At 26.0% G+C, this 17,088-nt stretch overlaps 1 protein-coding gene across 1 annotated transcript; it reads right to left on the reverse strand.

The window, feature by feature from the left end:
• Nucleotides 1-130: 130 nt before the first annotated feature.
• On the reverse strand, nucleotides 131-16,774 carry LOC145961634 (aminopeptidase N-like). Its single transcript, XM_083082060.1, has 12 exons — nucleotides 16,513-16,774; nucleotides 14,642-15,100; nucleotides 12,550-12,730; nucleotides 11,678-11,816; nucleotides 8,550-8,631; nucleotides 7,712-8,070; nucleotides 4,753-5,033; nucleotides 3,748-3,938; nucleotides 3,190-3,528; nucleotides 3,034-3,103; nucleotides 2,826-2,930; nucleotides 131-274 (listed from the first exon to the last, which is right to left on the reverse strand). The coding sequence occupies exons 1-12, from the start codon at nucleotides 16,713-16,715 to the stop codon at nucleotides 131-133; spliced, it is 2,553 nt and encodes an 850-aa protein (XP_082938186.1). The 5' UTR covers nucleotides 16,716-16,774.
• Between the last annotated feature and the right edge of the window lie 314 nt (nucleotides 16,775-17,088).

Genomic DNA, 17,088 nt, shown 5'->3' on the forward strand with positions numbered 1-17,088 from the left:
ATGCACGTGCATTTAATTATATATTATTAAGCATAAATAATAAATCGAAAACTATAAACATTATAAAAAGCTATTTGTAAAAAAGATATATAGATGTATTCGCGTCACAATTGTTACTTTTATTAAACGGTTATTGTTGATATTTGACAAAATTTTGAAAGTAATTCTGTTGACTTTTGATTTCGAAAAAGCGCATTTGTATCTTGCTTTCAATATTTGAAATATATTGCTGCATACATCTGAACTTTTCTGCTAATTCTGTTAATTTGCTTGTCTAAAACAGATTATATCGGTATTAAGTATTAGTGTGAATAGCCAATAATTATTAATAAATATTATATTAAATATTATCTCGTGTATGTGTATATACAGGGTGTGTCATTTTAAGTGATGCAGCTGAATATCTCTTAAAGTAAAAGAGATTGGGAAAAATGTTTCAGACAATAGTTGTATGGTTTCGAGGGGGACATAAGACGGTGCCATTAGTTTGACTTTGAAGAGTCAGCTGAAGGTCACGTGAAGGTCACCTCCAACTTTGTAAATGGGACACACTATATGCTTTTGCATATTCTTGTAGATTATCTCGAGAGCTTTCCAAAACATTATAACTAAGTTAGTTTTCATTAGGTACTTTCCGAGTTATGAGGCTTGAAATCATTTTTTAATTTTACATAAACTGTAAAATATCTTGTAAAATATTCATTTTTCGATTATCTTACCTTAATACTTTTAAGTACAAAATAATGAGAGGAATCAATTGGTGTAAAGAAAACACATAGTTGTTTCGAAGAAAAAATATGTAATTTGCAATTATAAATTACATATTTTTTCTTCGAAACAACTATGTGTTTTTTTTACACCAATTGATTCCTCTCATTATTTTGTACTTAAAAGTATTAAGGTAAGATAATCGAAAAATGAATATTTTACAAGATATTTTAGAGTTTATGTAAAATTAAGAAATTATTTCAAGCCTCATAACTCGAAAAGTACTTAATGAAAACTAACTTAATTATAGTGTTTTGGAAAGCTCTCGAGATGAGCTACAAGAAGAAATAGGGTGTCCCATTTACAAAGTTGGAGGTGACCTCTACGTGACCTTCAGCTGACTCTTCAAGGTCACACTAATGGCATCTTCTTGTGTCCCCCTCGAAACCATATAACTATTGTCTGAAACATTTTTCCCAATCTCTTTTACTTTAAGAGATATTCAGCTGCATCACTTAAAATGACACACCCTGTATATATAATTTTAATACATTTAATACATATATATAATACATACAATAATATTAATAATCTTAAACATAATAGGAATAAATAATAATTATGGATTATGAAAATTACAAATTTGCTGAAATGAGAATAAAATCATTCTTCTATTGTACTATGTGTTCTATTATATTATGTGCATTGTGTTGCACTATATTTTAATTAACAACTCTTTTGTTTGCAAGGAATGCTTATAAACAGTGTTGCGCTTAGGTAACTTAAAATAATCTAGATACAGATTAGATAAATCATATACTCATGTATCTCAGATAAAATAAAGATAATTCGGTTTGAGTGTATCTAGATAAAAGATGTATTAGTTAAATATTTTATCTAGATACTTTTAAGATAATATTTAAGACAATTTAGGATATATAAAAATAATACACTCCAGACAAAAAGTTACAGAAAATAAGCATGTATTCATTTGACAATAATAACGAGTATAGGCCGTGTCCACAATGTCAATGTCAATCGACCAATGTGATTATGGCTACGTTCCACTTAACAATCGCAACGCTCGCAAAATCATCTTCTCCTTGTTGTTCGCTAAAAGTTAAACAAAGACACATTATGTTTACGAGTTCCGCGATCATTAAGTGGAACGCTTTTAAATCCGTATTACACTATAGGTTGCGGGCTCGATTACGATTGAAATGTTGAAATTGACCGATTAGAGTAGCCGGCCGGTAAATTGCTAGTTTGAAGAAATTGTACTCAGTGCACACTGATTACATTATCTTATGTGTTTTAATAAAAGATATCACTTTTCTTATATCTGAGATACAGATAAAGATACCACAAACTTGAATTATATAGATAAAAGATAAAATAAACAATAATTGCATCTAGGTGAAAATCTAGATAATTTTATCCAGATAACGGAAAACACTGTTTATAAATAATACTTTGCAAGTAACTTTCAACAAATAAAAATCAAAATTTAGAATTAGAAATTTTAAAAATAAAATTAGAAATTTATATGAGCTGCAGCTGTCACAGAGATAATATCATTATAATATTATAATATTATAACTGTTATATCTAGCAAGTGCATTAATTCTTCTTAACTTATCCACCTTAATTAAATTTTTATTTTAGTAAACAAATGGCTTGTGCAATATTAAAGTATGCGAATCACATTACGTAATACTTTCTCAATCATATTGAAAAACATTTAAATTTATTTAACTAAGAGCTAAACATCTAGACTAACTAAGATTTAAATCTGAAGCTTGTAAATTCTCTTTTTAAAATTTATATAAATCGATTTTCACTAAAATTTCCAAGTAAAGAAATTATCTTTCTCTTTTGCTTTTGCTTGCTCGCTCACTCTTTCCCACTTTTTCATTCATTAAAAATTACATATTTTCAAAATAATATATTTTCGGAAATTAGAAATAAAAATACGCTTATTTTATAAAAAAAATTAAATGACATTAATTTCTGCTTATTACTTTGAGATACTGTGACATTAATATATTCTGTATGAAAACAAAAAGATCAATGATTAATAAATGAAATATTAGTATAATGATATTCATAAAATTTACCTTTACTTTCGTATTTTTTTCTTTCACAAAAAACCATAACTTCTTACATTCATTTAATTCAACTTGCGTCACTTTATAAAATTTATCTGTTAGCAAGTCGTTTATCTAAAACAGATCATTTTGATGATATTAAACAGCAATATTTGATGTCGCATCATGGTTATTTATTTTACATATATATATGTACATAAGCACAGGCAATTTTTACCTTTTCGAGTTGATTTGTGGAATACACATGATTAATAATAATAATAAACGTTGCATACTCGCTGACTTGTCTATAACAGTAAAACAATAAATGTATTGATACACAAATAAATTGTTGAATGATAGATATATATTTACGGAGAAAAAACTGTGTTACTTAGGTTTTATATGCTCAAGATTATGTAATATGAAATTGAGTATTACAGGATCCCTTGCATGCTTCGCAATTGTAAAAAAAAAATAATTAATATAATCTTTATCGGAAAAATCTTTTAAAAACATAATCGATGTTGTACTATCATTTTTTATTAGATTTAGATAGTCTTTCATAAATTGTGAATCCTCAGGGCAAGAGAGAAATTTTAAAAGTTTAGGTTTAAATTTTTCTTTTCCCAGACGATATACTCCCCACCAAGGAGAATCTTCATTGCTAAGAGAATAGTACAATACTTTTAAACCTTGACAGTATGTCCATTCTTTCCACCATGGCAAAAGCCTACGAGATTTAACAAAAAACAAATTCTAATATAAAAGTTTTGCACATATTAATCTTATATTTTGATTAAATAATTTAACAAATTATAATTTCATAACATAACATAATAAATTTAAATTTTGATATATAATTTTGATATATAAATAATGTAATAAACATTGCACATGTATCTACAAAACAATTAAATTAACATAACCGAGAATATATAAGAAAAATTACGTGTTCTTTTCGGGATCTGCGAGATGTCGATTTAAATTATGTCGGGCATTTTCTATGCATATGCGACCATCAAGATTACATGCCCATTTCGCAGCCTCCATTCTTAAACTCTTTGTAAGATCGTGTTCATTAGAAACTTCATCGTATTTTAGTTTATCAAGCAAATCGTATAGTAAGTTTAGCATTTTCCCCTAAATATATAAATATATATATATATATATTTATATGTATTTATATTGTTACTTGATATAAATTTTATATTTTTCGATTCTTGCATTATATTTTGCCATACCGAAAGATATCTTGCGCAAATGTATTTTACATGGTTTTATATATTAAGAACGTTTTGTCTTGGTAAACAATTCTAAATTTCTTTTTATAAAGATATCTATTAGCTATACTTATATTGTATACGTATTTACGCAAATTTGAATTTTTCTTACGTGCACATTCACATATGCTTAACACATGCACACATGTCCATATCAAAATATACATACAAAAATGCATATTTTGTAGACATATAGACATACATGTAGACATTTAGACATTATATGTATAATATAATTTAATAACTTTTTAACTGTTTGTGTGTGTATTAAACACACAAATAACTAATGTACATATATGTTTCCTACCAATTTTCTATCTAAAAATTAATGATATTTAAATCGTCATTATGAATATCATGTTGTGATTAAAAATGGTAACAATTTTCATATTTTTCTCTATTTTCCTCTGCACTTTTTATAATTATTACATACTCTATTCGAATATTAATTTACTAATAGATACTTATCATTCATCCAAAATATATTTAAAAATCGTAATCAAATTTTTTTATCTACATGTATTTTATTGTATGTATCTTTTCGGAAAGCACTTAATAATTATTGTCATAAATGCACACAATATTAATATGTGTAATACATAAGTAATGTGTTTAAAGCGTTTTAATATATTTAATACATCACTGTTGATATTGTTTATAATATTTGTTATTACCTTGATGTTAAAATATATTGGTTCCCGAAATAGAAAGATATTGGACAGATATTCCAAAACTTTGAACATGGGATACCATGCCACGTAGTCTGTTTCTCGTGATAGATATTTCGTAATATTCCAGAATACAATGGAATTAAGTCGGTTTGTTATCATTAAATGGAAAGCGTCATCGATAATTTGGGCACGATTCAAAACATGTATTTTCATATAATTTTCAGAATTTAGATAATTTGTAATTCTTCGCCAGTTTTCGATATCGTAATTGACTCGATAATATCCTATCGATAACAAATGAATATATAACGATATAATTCTTTCAAATAGATTTATCAATATAAGGCCCAGTTCAACATACTAAAAAAAAATTCTGGGTAAATCTATGAGATGCATTTAGTAATGCATTTTTTGAAATATTTAGGTTTTATCATCAAGTATGATAATAATAACAAAATATTTAGTAATAGTTATAAACATTTTCCAAAAATAGTTATAAATATTTTACGTTTAATTGAGTTCACTAAATATTAAAAATAATTAAATAATTTCGTCTTAATCACCTATACGTTTAGTTGAAACTATTTCACCACAGCGGTGGGTAACATTTATCAAGTTTGGATTATTATAACCAAGCCTTTTTTTCAGTGCGGTGGCCAGTTAGCTTAACTAGTAGTTAAGTAGTGATGCCAACCACTGAAACAAAATTCGGTAAGCTATTTACAAGCTATTTTAATTAATATTCAGCTTCGTTCTCATTACGATATTCATCGAAAATGGATATCACAAATCGTATACGAACACCAAATTTTTGTCATGAGGAAAAACTGGTACTTGTATCATTAATAAAAAAATATAAATTGATAATAGAAAATAAGCGGACTGATGCTGTGAGTGTCAGAGACAAAGAAGAGGCTTGGCTGAAGATATTGGACGAGTAAACTTGTCAAAATCTAACCTTGTAAATAGCTTACCGAATTTTGTTTCAGTGGGTGGCATCACTACTTAACTACTAGTTAAGCTAACTGGCCACTGTTGAACTGGGCCTAAGTATCTGTTTTTATACATTAACACACATAAAAAGATGTATCAAAAATTGTAAATAAATAGGAAAACCAGATTGTAAAATATTATATATATGAAATTACTTTGCACTAAAATTGAGTATATATAATAGTTGTACAAGAAATTTTATATAAATTTAAACCAATTTTTTAATTATATAAATAATGATCAATTTGCATTATATTACATAACATTATTTGTTATTATCTATATATTCATATAAAAACATAATCTAAAATTAAAATAAATAAGTTTTTCTATAATCATTACATTTTGTGTTAAACGGTAGGTTATAAATGGTTTAAAATTATGTAGCTTAAAATTTACACACACATACACACACAAAATGCTATTTAATAATGCTATGTAATACAAAATGTATGTATGGCCAAAATGATAAAATTGATAATAAAATTGATCTGCAATAGTTTATAACATGATAAATAAGTTGATTAAATTATCAAATAATAAATTTATTAATTAGATAAAAAAATTCTTATTTTTATATATACATTCATCTATATAAATTATATCTTACTTTAAAGAATTATATTATGCATTTAAAAAAGCTATTTAAGCAAAATGAAAAGAAAGTTTTTGATGTAATTAAATTTTAATTAAAATATCCATGCCTAACAATATACAACATCAAAACAAACACAATTTTATTGAAGATTTAAATGCATTGCAGAAATTTAATGAAATTCTGAAATTACATATTTAAATTTATCACAGAAGATATATTATCTAATTTACTATACATTTGTAAGTATATATAACTTTGTTATTGAATATTATACAAAAAGTAGTATTTATCTTTATTACAAATGATAATGTACTCTCTAAAAGTGAATCAATGAAAATATCACTAATTTTAAGTAAAATAAGATTCACTGACAAGAGAAGCAAGTCAGTGAGTATTGCACTGCCCCCCCCCCCTCCCTTCAGTGGAAACGATTATTTTTTGTTACTTCATCTGATATCTCACTGATTATGGTCAGTAGAAGCAAAATTCACTGTAAAACCAGTAAATTTCATTGTAAAACCAGTAATCGCTAGTTCGTTCGTTTACCGCTACGATGTGCTATGCACTGAAAAAAATTGTATTCTCAACTTAAGAATATGCCACTTATCTTTAGAATATGTACTAAAATAGGTGCCAAGAAGAGATGCTCTTGGCACCTATTTTAGTATATATTCTAAAGATAAGTGGCATATTCTTAAGTTGAGAATACAATTTTTTCAGTGTATCTTTCATATTTCAGTTTTAGTCATGAGAATTAAAGTTTGCAAAGGGCGACAGATAAAATTAAAAATATTACTTCAATTTAATTTCTGATACAATCTGAACAGAGGAACTTCAGATATTAAATCGATTTTATAAGTCGGACACAAATCAATATCCGGCGAATAAACGAAAATGATCCATTCATTATCTATTTAATATAACAAGTTCAACATGCATATAAATAAAATAATATAAATAGTAATATAAATAAGTAATATAAATAAGTAATATAAATAGTAATAATATAAATAGTAATATAAATAAGTAATATAAAATTTTTAATATAATAAATATAAATAAAATATTACTGATACTCTGATTGAGACAGTCAATATTACTAATTCTTTCAGTAAAATGGTAGTGATTTACAGTGCTGTATTTATAACTGCTATAATGAGTGACTATTTACTGTTTTTCAGTTATAATACACTTATTCACTTTTAGAGAGTAGCAGAATACTTATTATTATATTTTACAGTCAATCGTTTTAAATATATAACAAGTGAAAAATGTTTAAATAATTTAGAAGTTTATATATAATTAAAATAATATAAAATTTTCATTACGTTAAAAACATTATAAAGTGTGATAAGTTTGTTACATATTTACCAGTTTGTTGTATGTTAAATAGTATCCAGCCATTCTCTTTAAATTTCAAACGTAATCCAAAAGTCAGAAAATAGGACAATAAAGTATTATTTAAAGTACCAGTAAAATTATGATACGTCTGTGTAGTATACGTTACAGGTATTTCATAATTCGCCAATTTATTTAAATTGTGCATTGATACCTGTATCCGTTCTACAGGAGAACTATATTCTCGTGTTATTTTCAATACAAGATAATATTTTTGTGATAATATTTCATTCAAACAATTAGTTATCTTCCATATAAGTACTAAATTGTTTAGAGATATTTGTGGAGACGAAAAGTGCTTGAAAACTTCACCAACATTGGCAGCAGGCTTGCTAAAGTTACAAAATTTTGCAAAATTTATTGTTAAAGTGTCAAAAGTATTATAAGCAACATATACAATTACCACAATATTACCATAATATATAAAATTGCTACGTTAATTATACTTTTTATTTAATTTAATTAGTTATATAAATAATTATGTAATTAATCATATGATTTATAATTTCCATAAATATTTGATATGCTATAGTTTAAACTATAATTTAACTATAGGAATAGCCTAACTTGATTATTTTAAAAAGATAAGTGTATGTGTAAATTGAAAGTTTATCTTGAATATTTAATGACATTGAAGGTAAAAGAAATTGTGTATGGTTAATAATAAAGTATGTAAGATACGATGTAAGTTAAAATAAAAATAACTATAAAATAACTATAAAATTTGAGACTTTTATGATATATAATCAATCATTCATCATATTTAGTTTTCTGTAATACAGTAATTATAGTAGTACAGTATATTACTTACTTATTCTTTACATATATGCGGATAGTTTCCCAAAATATTTCTTCATTAACCACATGTTGAAACACACGCAATGCATTGGATCCTACATTTACATAATTTATATCAAAATATAAGATAATAATACATATAAGTTAATAATAATTACAATTATATATATACAGGGTGTCCCGAAACTAATGCTTGATATTTTAAAGGCAGATTCTCTGGCCAATTTAAAAACGATTTTTCCTCAGCGAAAATGTCGAGGGAGATCATTATTTTTTGTATATTCCCAATTTTTGTCATCATGTATCTTTCTAACTTAGTCTTAAATTAAAATTCTATTAAAGTAAACTCTACCTAAAATTAACTATAGAATGTGACCCTGTATATATATATATATATATATATATATATATATATATATATATTTACAGGGTGGCCCACGTAAAGAGTTACAAATTTATATCTCAGAAACGAAGCAATTTAGAGAAAAATGTTTCAGACAAAAGTTGTATGGTTTCGAGGGGGACATAAGATGGTTAGGTCATTAATTTGACCTTGAAGAGTCACCTGAAGGTCACATGAAGATCACCTTCAACTTTTTAAGTGGGACACTCTATATGCTTTTGCATATTCTTTTAGATGATCTCGAGAGCTTTTCAAAACACTATAATTAAGTTAGTTTTCATTAAGTACTTTCCAAGTTATGAGGCTTGAAATAATTTCTTAATTTTACATAAACCATAAAATATCTAGTAAAATATTCATTTTTCAATTATCTTACCTTAACACTTTTATGCGCAAAATAATGGGGAATCAATTGGTAAAGAAAACGTACAGTTGTTTTTAAGAAAAAATATGGAATTGTTAATTGCAAATTACATATTTTTTCTTAAAAACAACTATGTTTTTTCTTTACACCAATTGATTCCTCTCATTATTTTGTATAAAAGTATTAAGGTAAGATAATCGAAAAATGAATATTTTACTAGATATTTATGGTTTATGTAAAATTAAGAAATTATTTCAAGCCTCATAACTCGAAAAGTACTCAATGAAGAAATACTTTATTATAGTGTTTTGAAAAGCTCTCGAGATAAGCTACAAGAATAAGTAACAAGAAATAGGGGGTTCCATTTAAGAAATTGAAGGTGACCTTCACGTGACCTTCAAACGACTTTTCAAGGTCAAACCAATGACACCATCTTATGGCCCCTTCAAGCCTTACAACTTTTGTCTGAAACATTTCCTTCTAAAGTGCATAGTTTATGAAATATTCGACCGTTCCGGGACTTTTGGGACACCCTGTATATATATATATACACGGTGAGTCATTTTAATCTATAATCCCAATTACCTCGTTGGCAAAGCATGACAGAGAAAAAATTTTCCCACAAAAGTTGTTTGTTTCTTTGGGGGCCATAAGATGGTATCATTGGTTTGACCTTGAAGAGTTATTTGAAGGTCACATGAAGGTCACCTTCAATTTCTTAAATGGAACCTATTATTTGTCATTGCATATTCTTGTAGCTTATCTCGAGAGCTTTCCGAAACACTATAATTAAGTACCTTTTCGTTAAGTACTTTTTGAGTTATGAGGCTTGAAATAATTTCTTAATTTTACATAAACCGTAAAATATCTTGTAAAATATTCATTTTTCGATTATCTTACCTTAGTTTTGAAGAAAAAATATGTAATTTGCAATTAACAATTCCATATTTTTTCTTAAACGACTATGTGTTTTCTTTACACCAGTTGATTCCTCTCATTATTTTGTACGTAAAAGTATTAAGGTAAGATAATCGAAAAATGAATATTTTACAAGATATTTTACGGTTTATGTAAAATTAAGAAATTATTTCAAGCCTCATAACTCAAAAAGTACTTAACGAAAAGGTACTTAATTATAGTGTTTTGGAAAGCTCTCGAGATAAGCTACAAGAATATGTAATGAGAAAATGTAAGTTCCATTTAAGAAATTGAAGGTGACCTTCACGTGACCTTCAAATGACTCTTCAAGGTCAAACCAATGGTGCCTTCTTATGGCCCTTAAAGAAACAAACAACTTTTGTGGGAAAATTTTTTCTCTGTCATGCTTTGCCAACGAGATAATTGGGATTATAGATTAAAATGACTCACCGTGTATATATATATATATATATATGTGTGTGTGTGTAGTTAAATATACCTTCTAGAAATATATACATGGTGTCCCACTCTAACATTCATACCGTAATAATTCGTAAACATGGCTTTTGGAAAAGAAAAGTTTTAAATAAAAGTTATAGGGTTTGGAGAGGGAAAGAGGATTATATTAGAGAATATTAATTGGACCTTGGATGTAGGTGTTAAGGTCATATGAAGATCAATTTAGTTTTTTAAAATGAGACTACTCTCTCTCTAATTTGTCTATATAAAATGATTCCTCATATATTCCATGTAAAAGTTATAAGAGTAAGAGTCATAAATTGGATGGTTTATGAGATATTTTATACTTTATATATGTTGACAATTTTATCTAAATTATAAAATATCTCATGAAATATTTATTTTTCAATTATCTTACCTCAATATTTTTATACACAAAATAATGTGAAGAATTTGCAACATACAGCTACACATTTTTTTTAAGAATAATTATGTGTTTTCTTTATTAATTTTAATTAATTTCTTTTATTGTGTGCATTGATTGATTTGAATAGTAATGTAAGATAATCGAAAAATAAATATTTTATAAAATATTTTATCGTTTATGTAAAATTTTGGCAATTTAAAGTATAAAATATCTTGTAAATTACTCAATTTTTGGATATATTATCCTTATAACTCTTTACGTGGAATATTATAAGGAATTGTTTTATGTAAACAAATTAAGATAATCTCATTATAAAGAACTAAATTGGCCTTCACAGGACCTTGACACCTACATTCAAATAGTCCAATATATATTAATATTTTTACCTTCTTTCCCTTTCCAAACCCTATAACTTTTATTTAAATTTTTTCCAAAACGCACTGTTCTCGAGTTATTACGGTGTAAATATTAAAAAATGAGACCTACACATTTAAATCTATATATAAGTTTTACATATAACGCCTAACTTTTTAAGCATATTCAAAACTCAATTTTTAATTATATCTTTACCTTTAATGTAACGGGGATTTTTGAAAGCACTGTTCAATGATGTATTATAAAGTGATGTATCATATTCAGTATCAAAATGAAGGGATTCTTGTTGAAACTGTACCACAAACAAGTCTATTATTCGGACATTTGGGAGAGCCTATAAAAAATAATTTTAATGTATTTAGTCATTTGATATTAGATTTACATACAGCAGCAATATGTACTAGGGCTGCTACTTTCTATGTAAAAAACTTTATTACTTATACTCTTAAAATATAAAATAAATAATATTAAAATAATCTTAAAATATAAAATAAATAATTCAAAAATAATATTAATAATAGCAAAAATGGCTACACAATATAACTTTTAAATTAAATATTTCTTATTTATAAAATATAGCAAAATTATCTCACAATTATATTACACAATTTCCATATGTATACATATGCTTAACTTTATAATAACTTTATCTATAATTTATGCAATCTGAATGATAATTTCTCTTTTATATAATAACTTAAAGATGTCGAACAAATGTAATATAATAGTGACTTTAATACATAAAAGAAACACAAAAGTATAAGAATATTTTATCTACGTTTGTTACTGATTTACTTGGAAAAATTAGCATTTCTTTTTAAATTATCATTTTTCTTTGTAAATATAGAATCTTCGCGTAATATTTTAATTCACCAAAAAATTTATACGCTCTGATAAAGCTAAAATTATAAAGAGCTTTTACATTATATATGTATATACATATATCTTTATGTTTAACTCAAACCTTGCTCACTTGCAAACAATATGATACATATATATGTATATTACAAGTTAAGTTACAAAAGTAAGTTACAAGTTTTGCGCTAAAGAATGCTTAAATTAATTACTTTATCGGTGACATATAATTCAAGAAGTGCGATAATAGCCTGATTTAACGAAGAGGATAACGACCAAAGTGGATTTTCATAATAAAGACATTCCTGTACTACTTTATGGGCTATGAAGTGAGCAACTTTAATTTTACTCGCAACAGAATCGACATTCTGAATGTAGGTAACATCTGCATCTCTGAAAATTAAAAAAAAAATGTTTCATAGAAAACTTATTACTGTTGAAAACATTTTGTGCTTACAAATTTAATATAATTAAATAATTCTATAAATTAACATATTAATTATATATTAATGTTTTATAATGTTTGCGCGTATGAATGATTCATCACGAAATAATGCGATACTTACTTAATAATGCTTCCAATATATATATATATATATATATATATATATATATATACATATATATACATATATGTTTCTTAAATTTTGGTCGATAAAGAATATGAAAACTTTAAAATAATACGTTATTTAATTTTAATTATTTTAATGTTTTTATTTTATAATTTTTAATTTTATGATTATAAAATATATATATATATATAAATATGTATATACCCACACAGAAGAAAATATCTAATGGATATCTACTGGATATCTACATATCCATTTAATATCCATATCCACTATGGATAACCAATAGATATCTAAAAGACGTCTAAAATGTTTATATCTCCTGAATAACCAATGATGATATCCATTGAATATCCATATAAAATCCCTATATCCATATCTACTGAAAATCTATGGAAGATATCCACTGGACATCCATATAAAATCCACATACTCATATCTACTGAAAATCTACCAAAGATATCCATTGAACATCCATATATTGTCCACATATCCATGTCCACTGAACATCTACCAAGGATATCCATTAGACATCCATATAATGTCTACATATCTATGTCCACTGAAAATCTATCAAGGATATCCATTGGACATCCATATAAAATCCACATATCCATATCTACTGAAAATCTACCAAAGATATCCATTGAACATCCATATATTGTCCACATATCCATGTCCACTGAACATCTACCAAGGATATCCATTAGACATCCATATAATGTCTACATATCCATGTCCACTGAAAATCTATCAAGGATATCCATTGGACATCCATATAAAATCCACATATCCATATCTACTGAAAATCTACCAAAGATATCCAATGGATATTCATATATTTCTACGAGCTTCACGCCTCGCCGCTAGGTGGCGAAAAGGAAAACGCCTAACCCGAAAGTGGGATCCATCTAAGACATTATATAAGGCCGCAGCACAGGTCCCACGAGTCACGGCTTATCGGTCAAAGAGCGCAGACTATTATAGCCGCATGTCCTCTAGCTTTTGCGAGGAGCTCCAGAGCTCCATATAATTAACCGCAGACGGTTAATTTTTTTTTAAATTCCGTTATATATGGTATCTATATACAGAACATTAAATCAATATCCACTCAAAAATAAATATCAATATATACGTAATAAATGTATCTATATATAATAAATATCCACTGAATATTGTATAGATATTTACAGGATATTGGTTTAAATATTCTGTAGATATTTATAGAACATTGAATAAATATCCACGCAGAAATCTGATGAATATCCAGTATACATGCAATGGATCTACAGAAATATCCACTAAATATTGTATGAATATCTAATGGATATTTATGTAGATATCCTATGAATATTTATGAGATCTCGAATGGCGGACATCTGGATATCTAAAGCACGTCTAATAAATGTTTCCTATATATTCGTGGATATTCCTAATGCCCATTGAGAATATCTAATAGATATCTAATAGATATTATGTTCTGTGTGGGTATATACATATACATATATATATATTTTAATTTTATTTTTCGTATAAGTTGATACAGATTAAAGATATAATAAACATTTAAGTATATTTCTCTCATTGTCTTATACAATTTTACTTACTTTCTAAAATATATTTAAATAATATTTTTAAAATAGACAAAAGATATGTAGATAATTTTAGGTACAAATTATTATCCTTTTTTCATCTTTCGAAATATATTAATATTTTTTAATTATATAATTACCTATAAATAGCAAGGCCCAGATTTATGATGTTTTCGTTTTCCGGAATATCCGGAATTGCAACATGATTTATTCGCCAAAATTTATTCAGGCGTCCCCATTTACGAAACAAGTATAGAGTTATATTTTGAACAATTTCGTGTGCAAATGCGCAGTGCATTCCACACCACATATCAACCTTGACCTTACTTTCACTTGGACCAGGCATGAAAGATATAGTCCGGTTAGACAGAAATACAAAATAATTAGGCCTTACAAACGTAGTATGAAAATGTGTTATCATCGTCATACTTTCATCATTCATTTCCATTTTTTCTATCGGTATATTTGAAAAAACTATATAATTTTGATCGTGTTTTATACTAATATTATAATAGGCAGGCCAAGGGGACAATGCAACAAATTTGAGCACACGTGGAATTATGTATTCGTTCCCACTACTACCAACATATGTTGCCAACCTATCACATTTAGAAATATGAATTAACGATAATAAATTTTCAACAATTACATAGAAATATTAAAAATTGAATAAATAGAAGATATACGGATGCAATTTATATGTAAAAATAATATATATAGAAAATTATGGCATAGAGTTCTTCTTACTCTTTTGATCTATATCTTGTATAACATTACTTAATCTAATAATGATTTTGATATTATTTTGACATTAATAAAAAGTAATGGTCATGAAATGTTTACTTTAGGACATACAGGTACAAAATAAATAATTAATATTTAATTGTTAATATTTTAGTATCAAAATTATAAATTTCCAGTAAATTAAAATTAAAAAAATTTCGTTCAATAAAATTAAAATAAATTTCAATATTACACAGTATTAGAACAATAACTTCTTTTAATTGATTTTAATTACTATACTGTGATTATTGACATTGATATATTACCTAACCATTCCATACATAATTTTATACATGTTAAAGAAACTGCATATTTTAGTGATAATTTGTTAAATGAATCACATATATATGTTTTTAGTTGTTTTTAAATGGGTACTATGTGTGCGCGTGTATGTAAATGTTTAAATATATAAAACAGCATAAATATAGCTTATATATATATTTAATTTTATATATTTATATTTAATTTTATATATAAAGTGTTTATGAAAATTGAGTGATTGTTCATGATCTAATCAAATTTTGTTAGTGACTTCTATGAAATATATGAACAAGAAAATTCATATAAACTTCATACAAATAATTCATACAAAATTCATACAAAAATTCATACATGTGTCTGGAAATGTTTTCGTTCCGAATTATTATAACTTTTAAAAAAATATTTTAGATCTGTGTCATCAGCTATATTATAGATTAATTTTATGTTATAAATGCCTCGGTAATAGGCTTTATTAAATATTAATAATGATTTCTCAAAGTTTAGTATTAGCAAATAATGTGAAAATGAAATATTTGTCAAAATTTTAAATTTCAAATAAGCAAGTTCTATGAAAACAAACATAAATATTTCAGAATTTGTATTATTTAGATTTTGAAAACAATTCAAGACACTACCGGAATATTTGAATTCGTCCGACTGTTGACGATAAAATATTGTATAAGACGTGCATTATTGCTGATTTAATTAAATTGATTTTTATTTGCAGTTTACATTCATTTTAAAAACAATGATAATAATAATGATAATAATAATAAATTGCAAAATACATTTGTTATTAAAATCTTAAGAAACATATAATTAGGAATGGAAACTTTTCAGATAGGCACATGTCTATATAAGTCTTTTCTTAGAAAACACTTTTTAATAAATAGAATGCTGCACCAGGATTGTATCATCCTGTAATTACTACATATTTAATACTTTAATAGTTTAACAGTTAACTTACCATTGTTGTTCTTCTTTTTTATAAAAGTTTTTAAAAAGGCCTGTTTTATCACGTATACTATAGGTTAATTTTATGATGTAATGTCCCGGCCATATATAAACCAGGAATATATATTCGAGAACATCATTATGACGAGACAATTCTATCATTTTATAAACGATCATTTCTCCATCATCAGTAAATTTTGGTGGATCATTAAACATTATTATATCGTTAACATATCGTATATCTAAATACAAGCGTATTCTTCGAATTGGTTTTGTTGATACTATCCTAATACTCATATAACAGTTGCCGCGAAAAGCGTAACGTTCAACATATGATGTAAAAATGATATCATATTTTTTCGGTATTATATAGAATGATTGCATATATGTTTCATTTAGTTTGCTTATCTGATCGTCAATTGAAAAGACCGATACGATGATTGTTAAACTGCTACATAATAATAGTTTTACAAACATGATACTATCTTCTTAAATATCTGTAAAAACATTTTTTGTTGAAAAGAACAAACGGACAAATTAAATACAACGCTGTCTCTAGTCATAGTTTAATAAGAAAGAAGAAATAAAG

This window comes from Camponotus vicinus, unplaced genomic scaffold (assembly GCF_025532165.1).
Source record: "Camponotus vicinus isolate PSW18456_S1 unplaced genomic scaffold, iyCamVici1.0 SCAF_11, whole genome shotgun sequence".
NCBI classification, from domain to species: domain Eukaryota; kingdom Metazoa; phylum Arthropoda; class Insecta; order Hymenoptera; family Formicidae; genus Camponotus; species Camponotus vicinus.

What these genes read in the sequence shown, in the direction of transcription:
- LOC145961634 (XM_083082060.1), bottom strand. Translation starts at nt 16,715, where the DNA reads ATGTTTAATGATCCACCAAAATTTACTGATGATGGAGAAATGATCGTT. An exon ending in AAATCCCCGTTACATTAAAG is followed by an intron (nt 8,632 to 11,677) that starts GTAAAGATATAA and finishes ATGTAAATGTAG; the next exon opens with GATCCAATGCATTGCGTGTG. An exon ending in CGCATATATGTAAAGAATAA is followed by an intron (nt 8,071 to 8,549) that starts GTAAGTAATATA and finishes TTGTAACTTTAG; the next exon opens with CAAGCCTGCTGCCAATGTTG.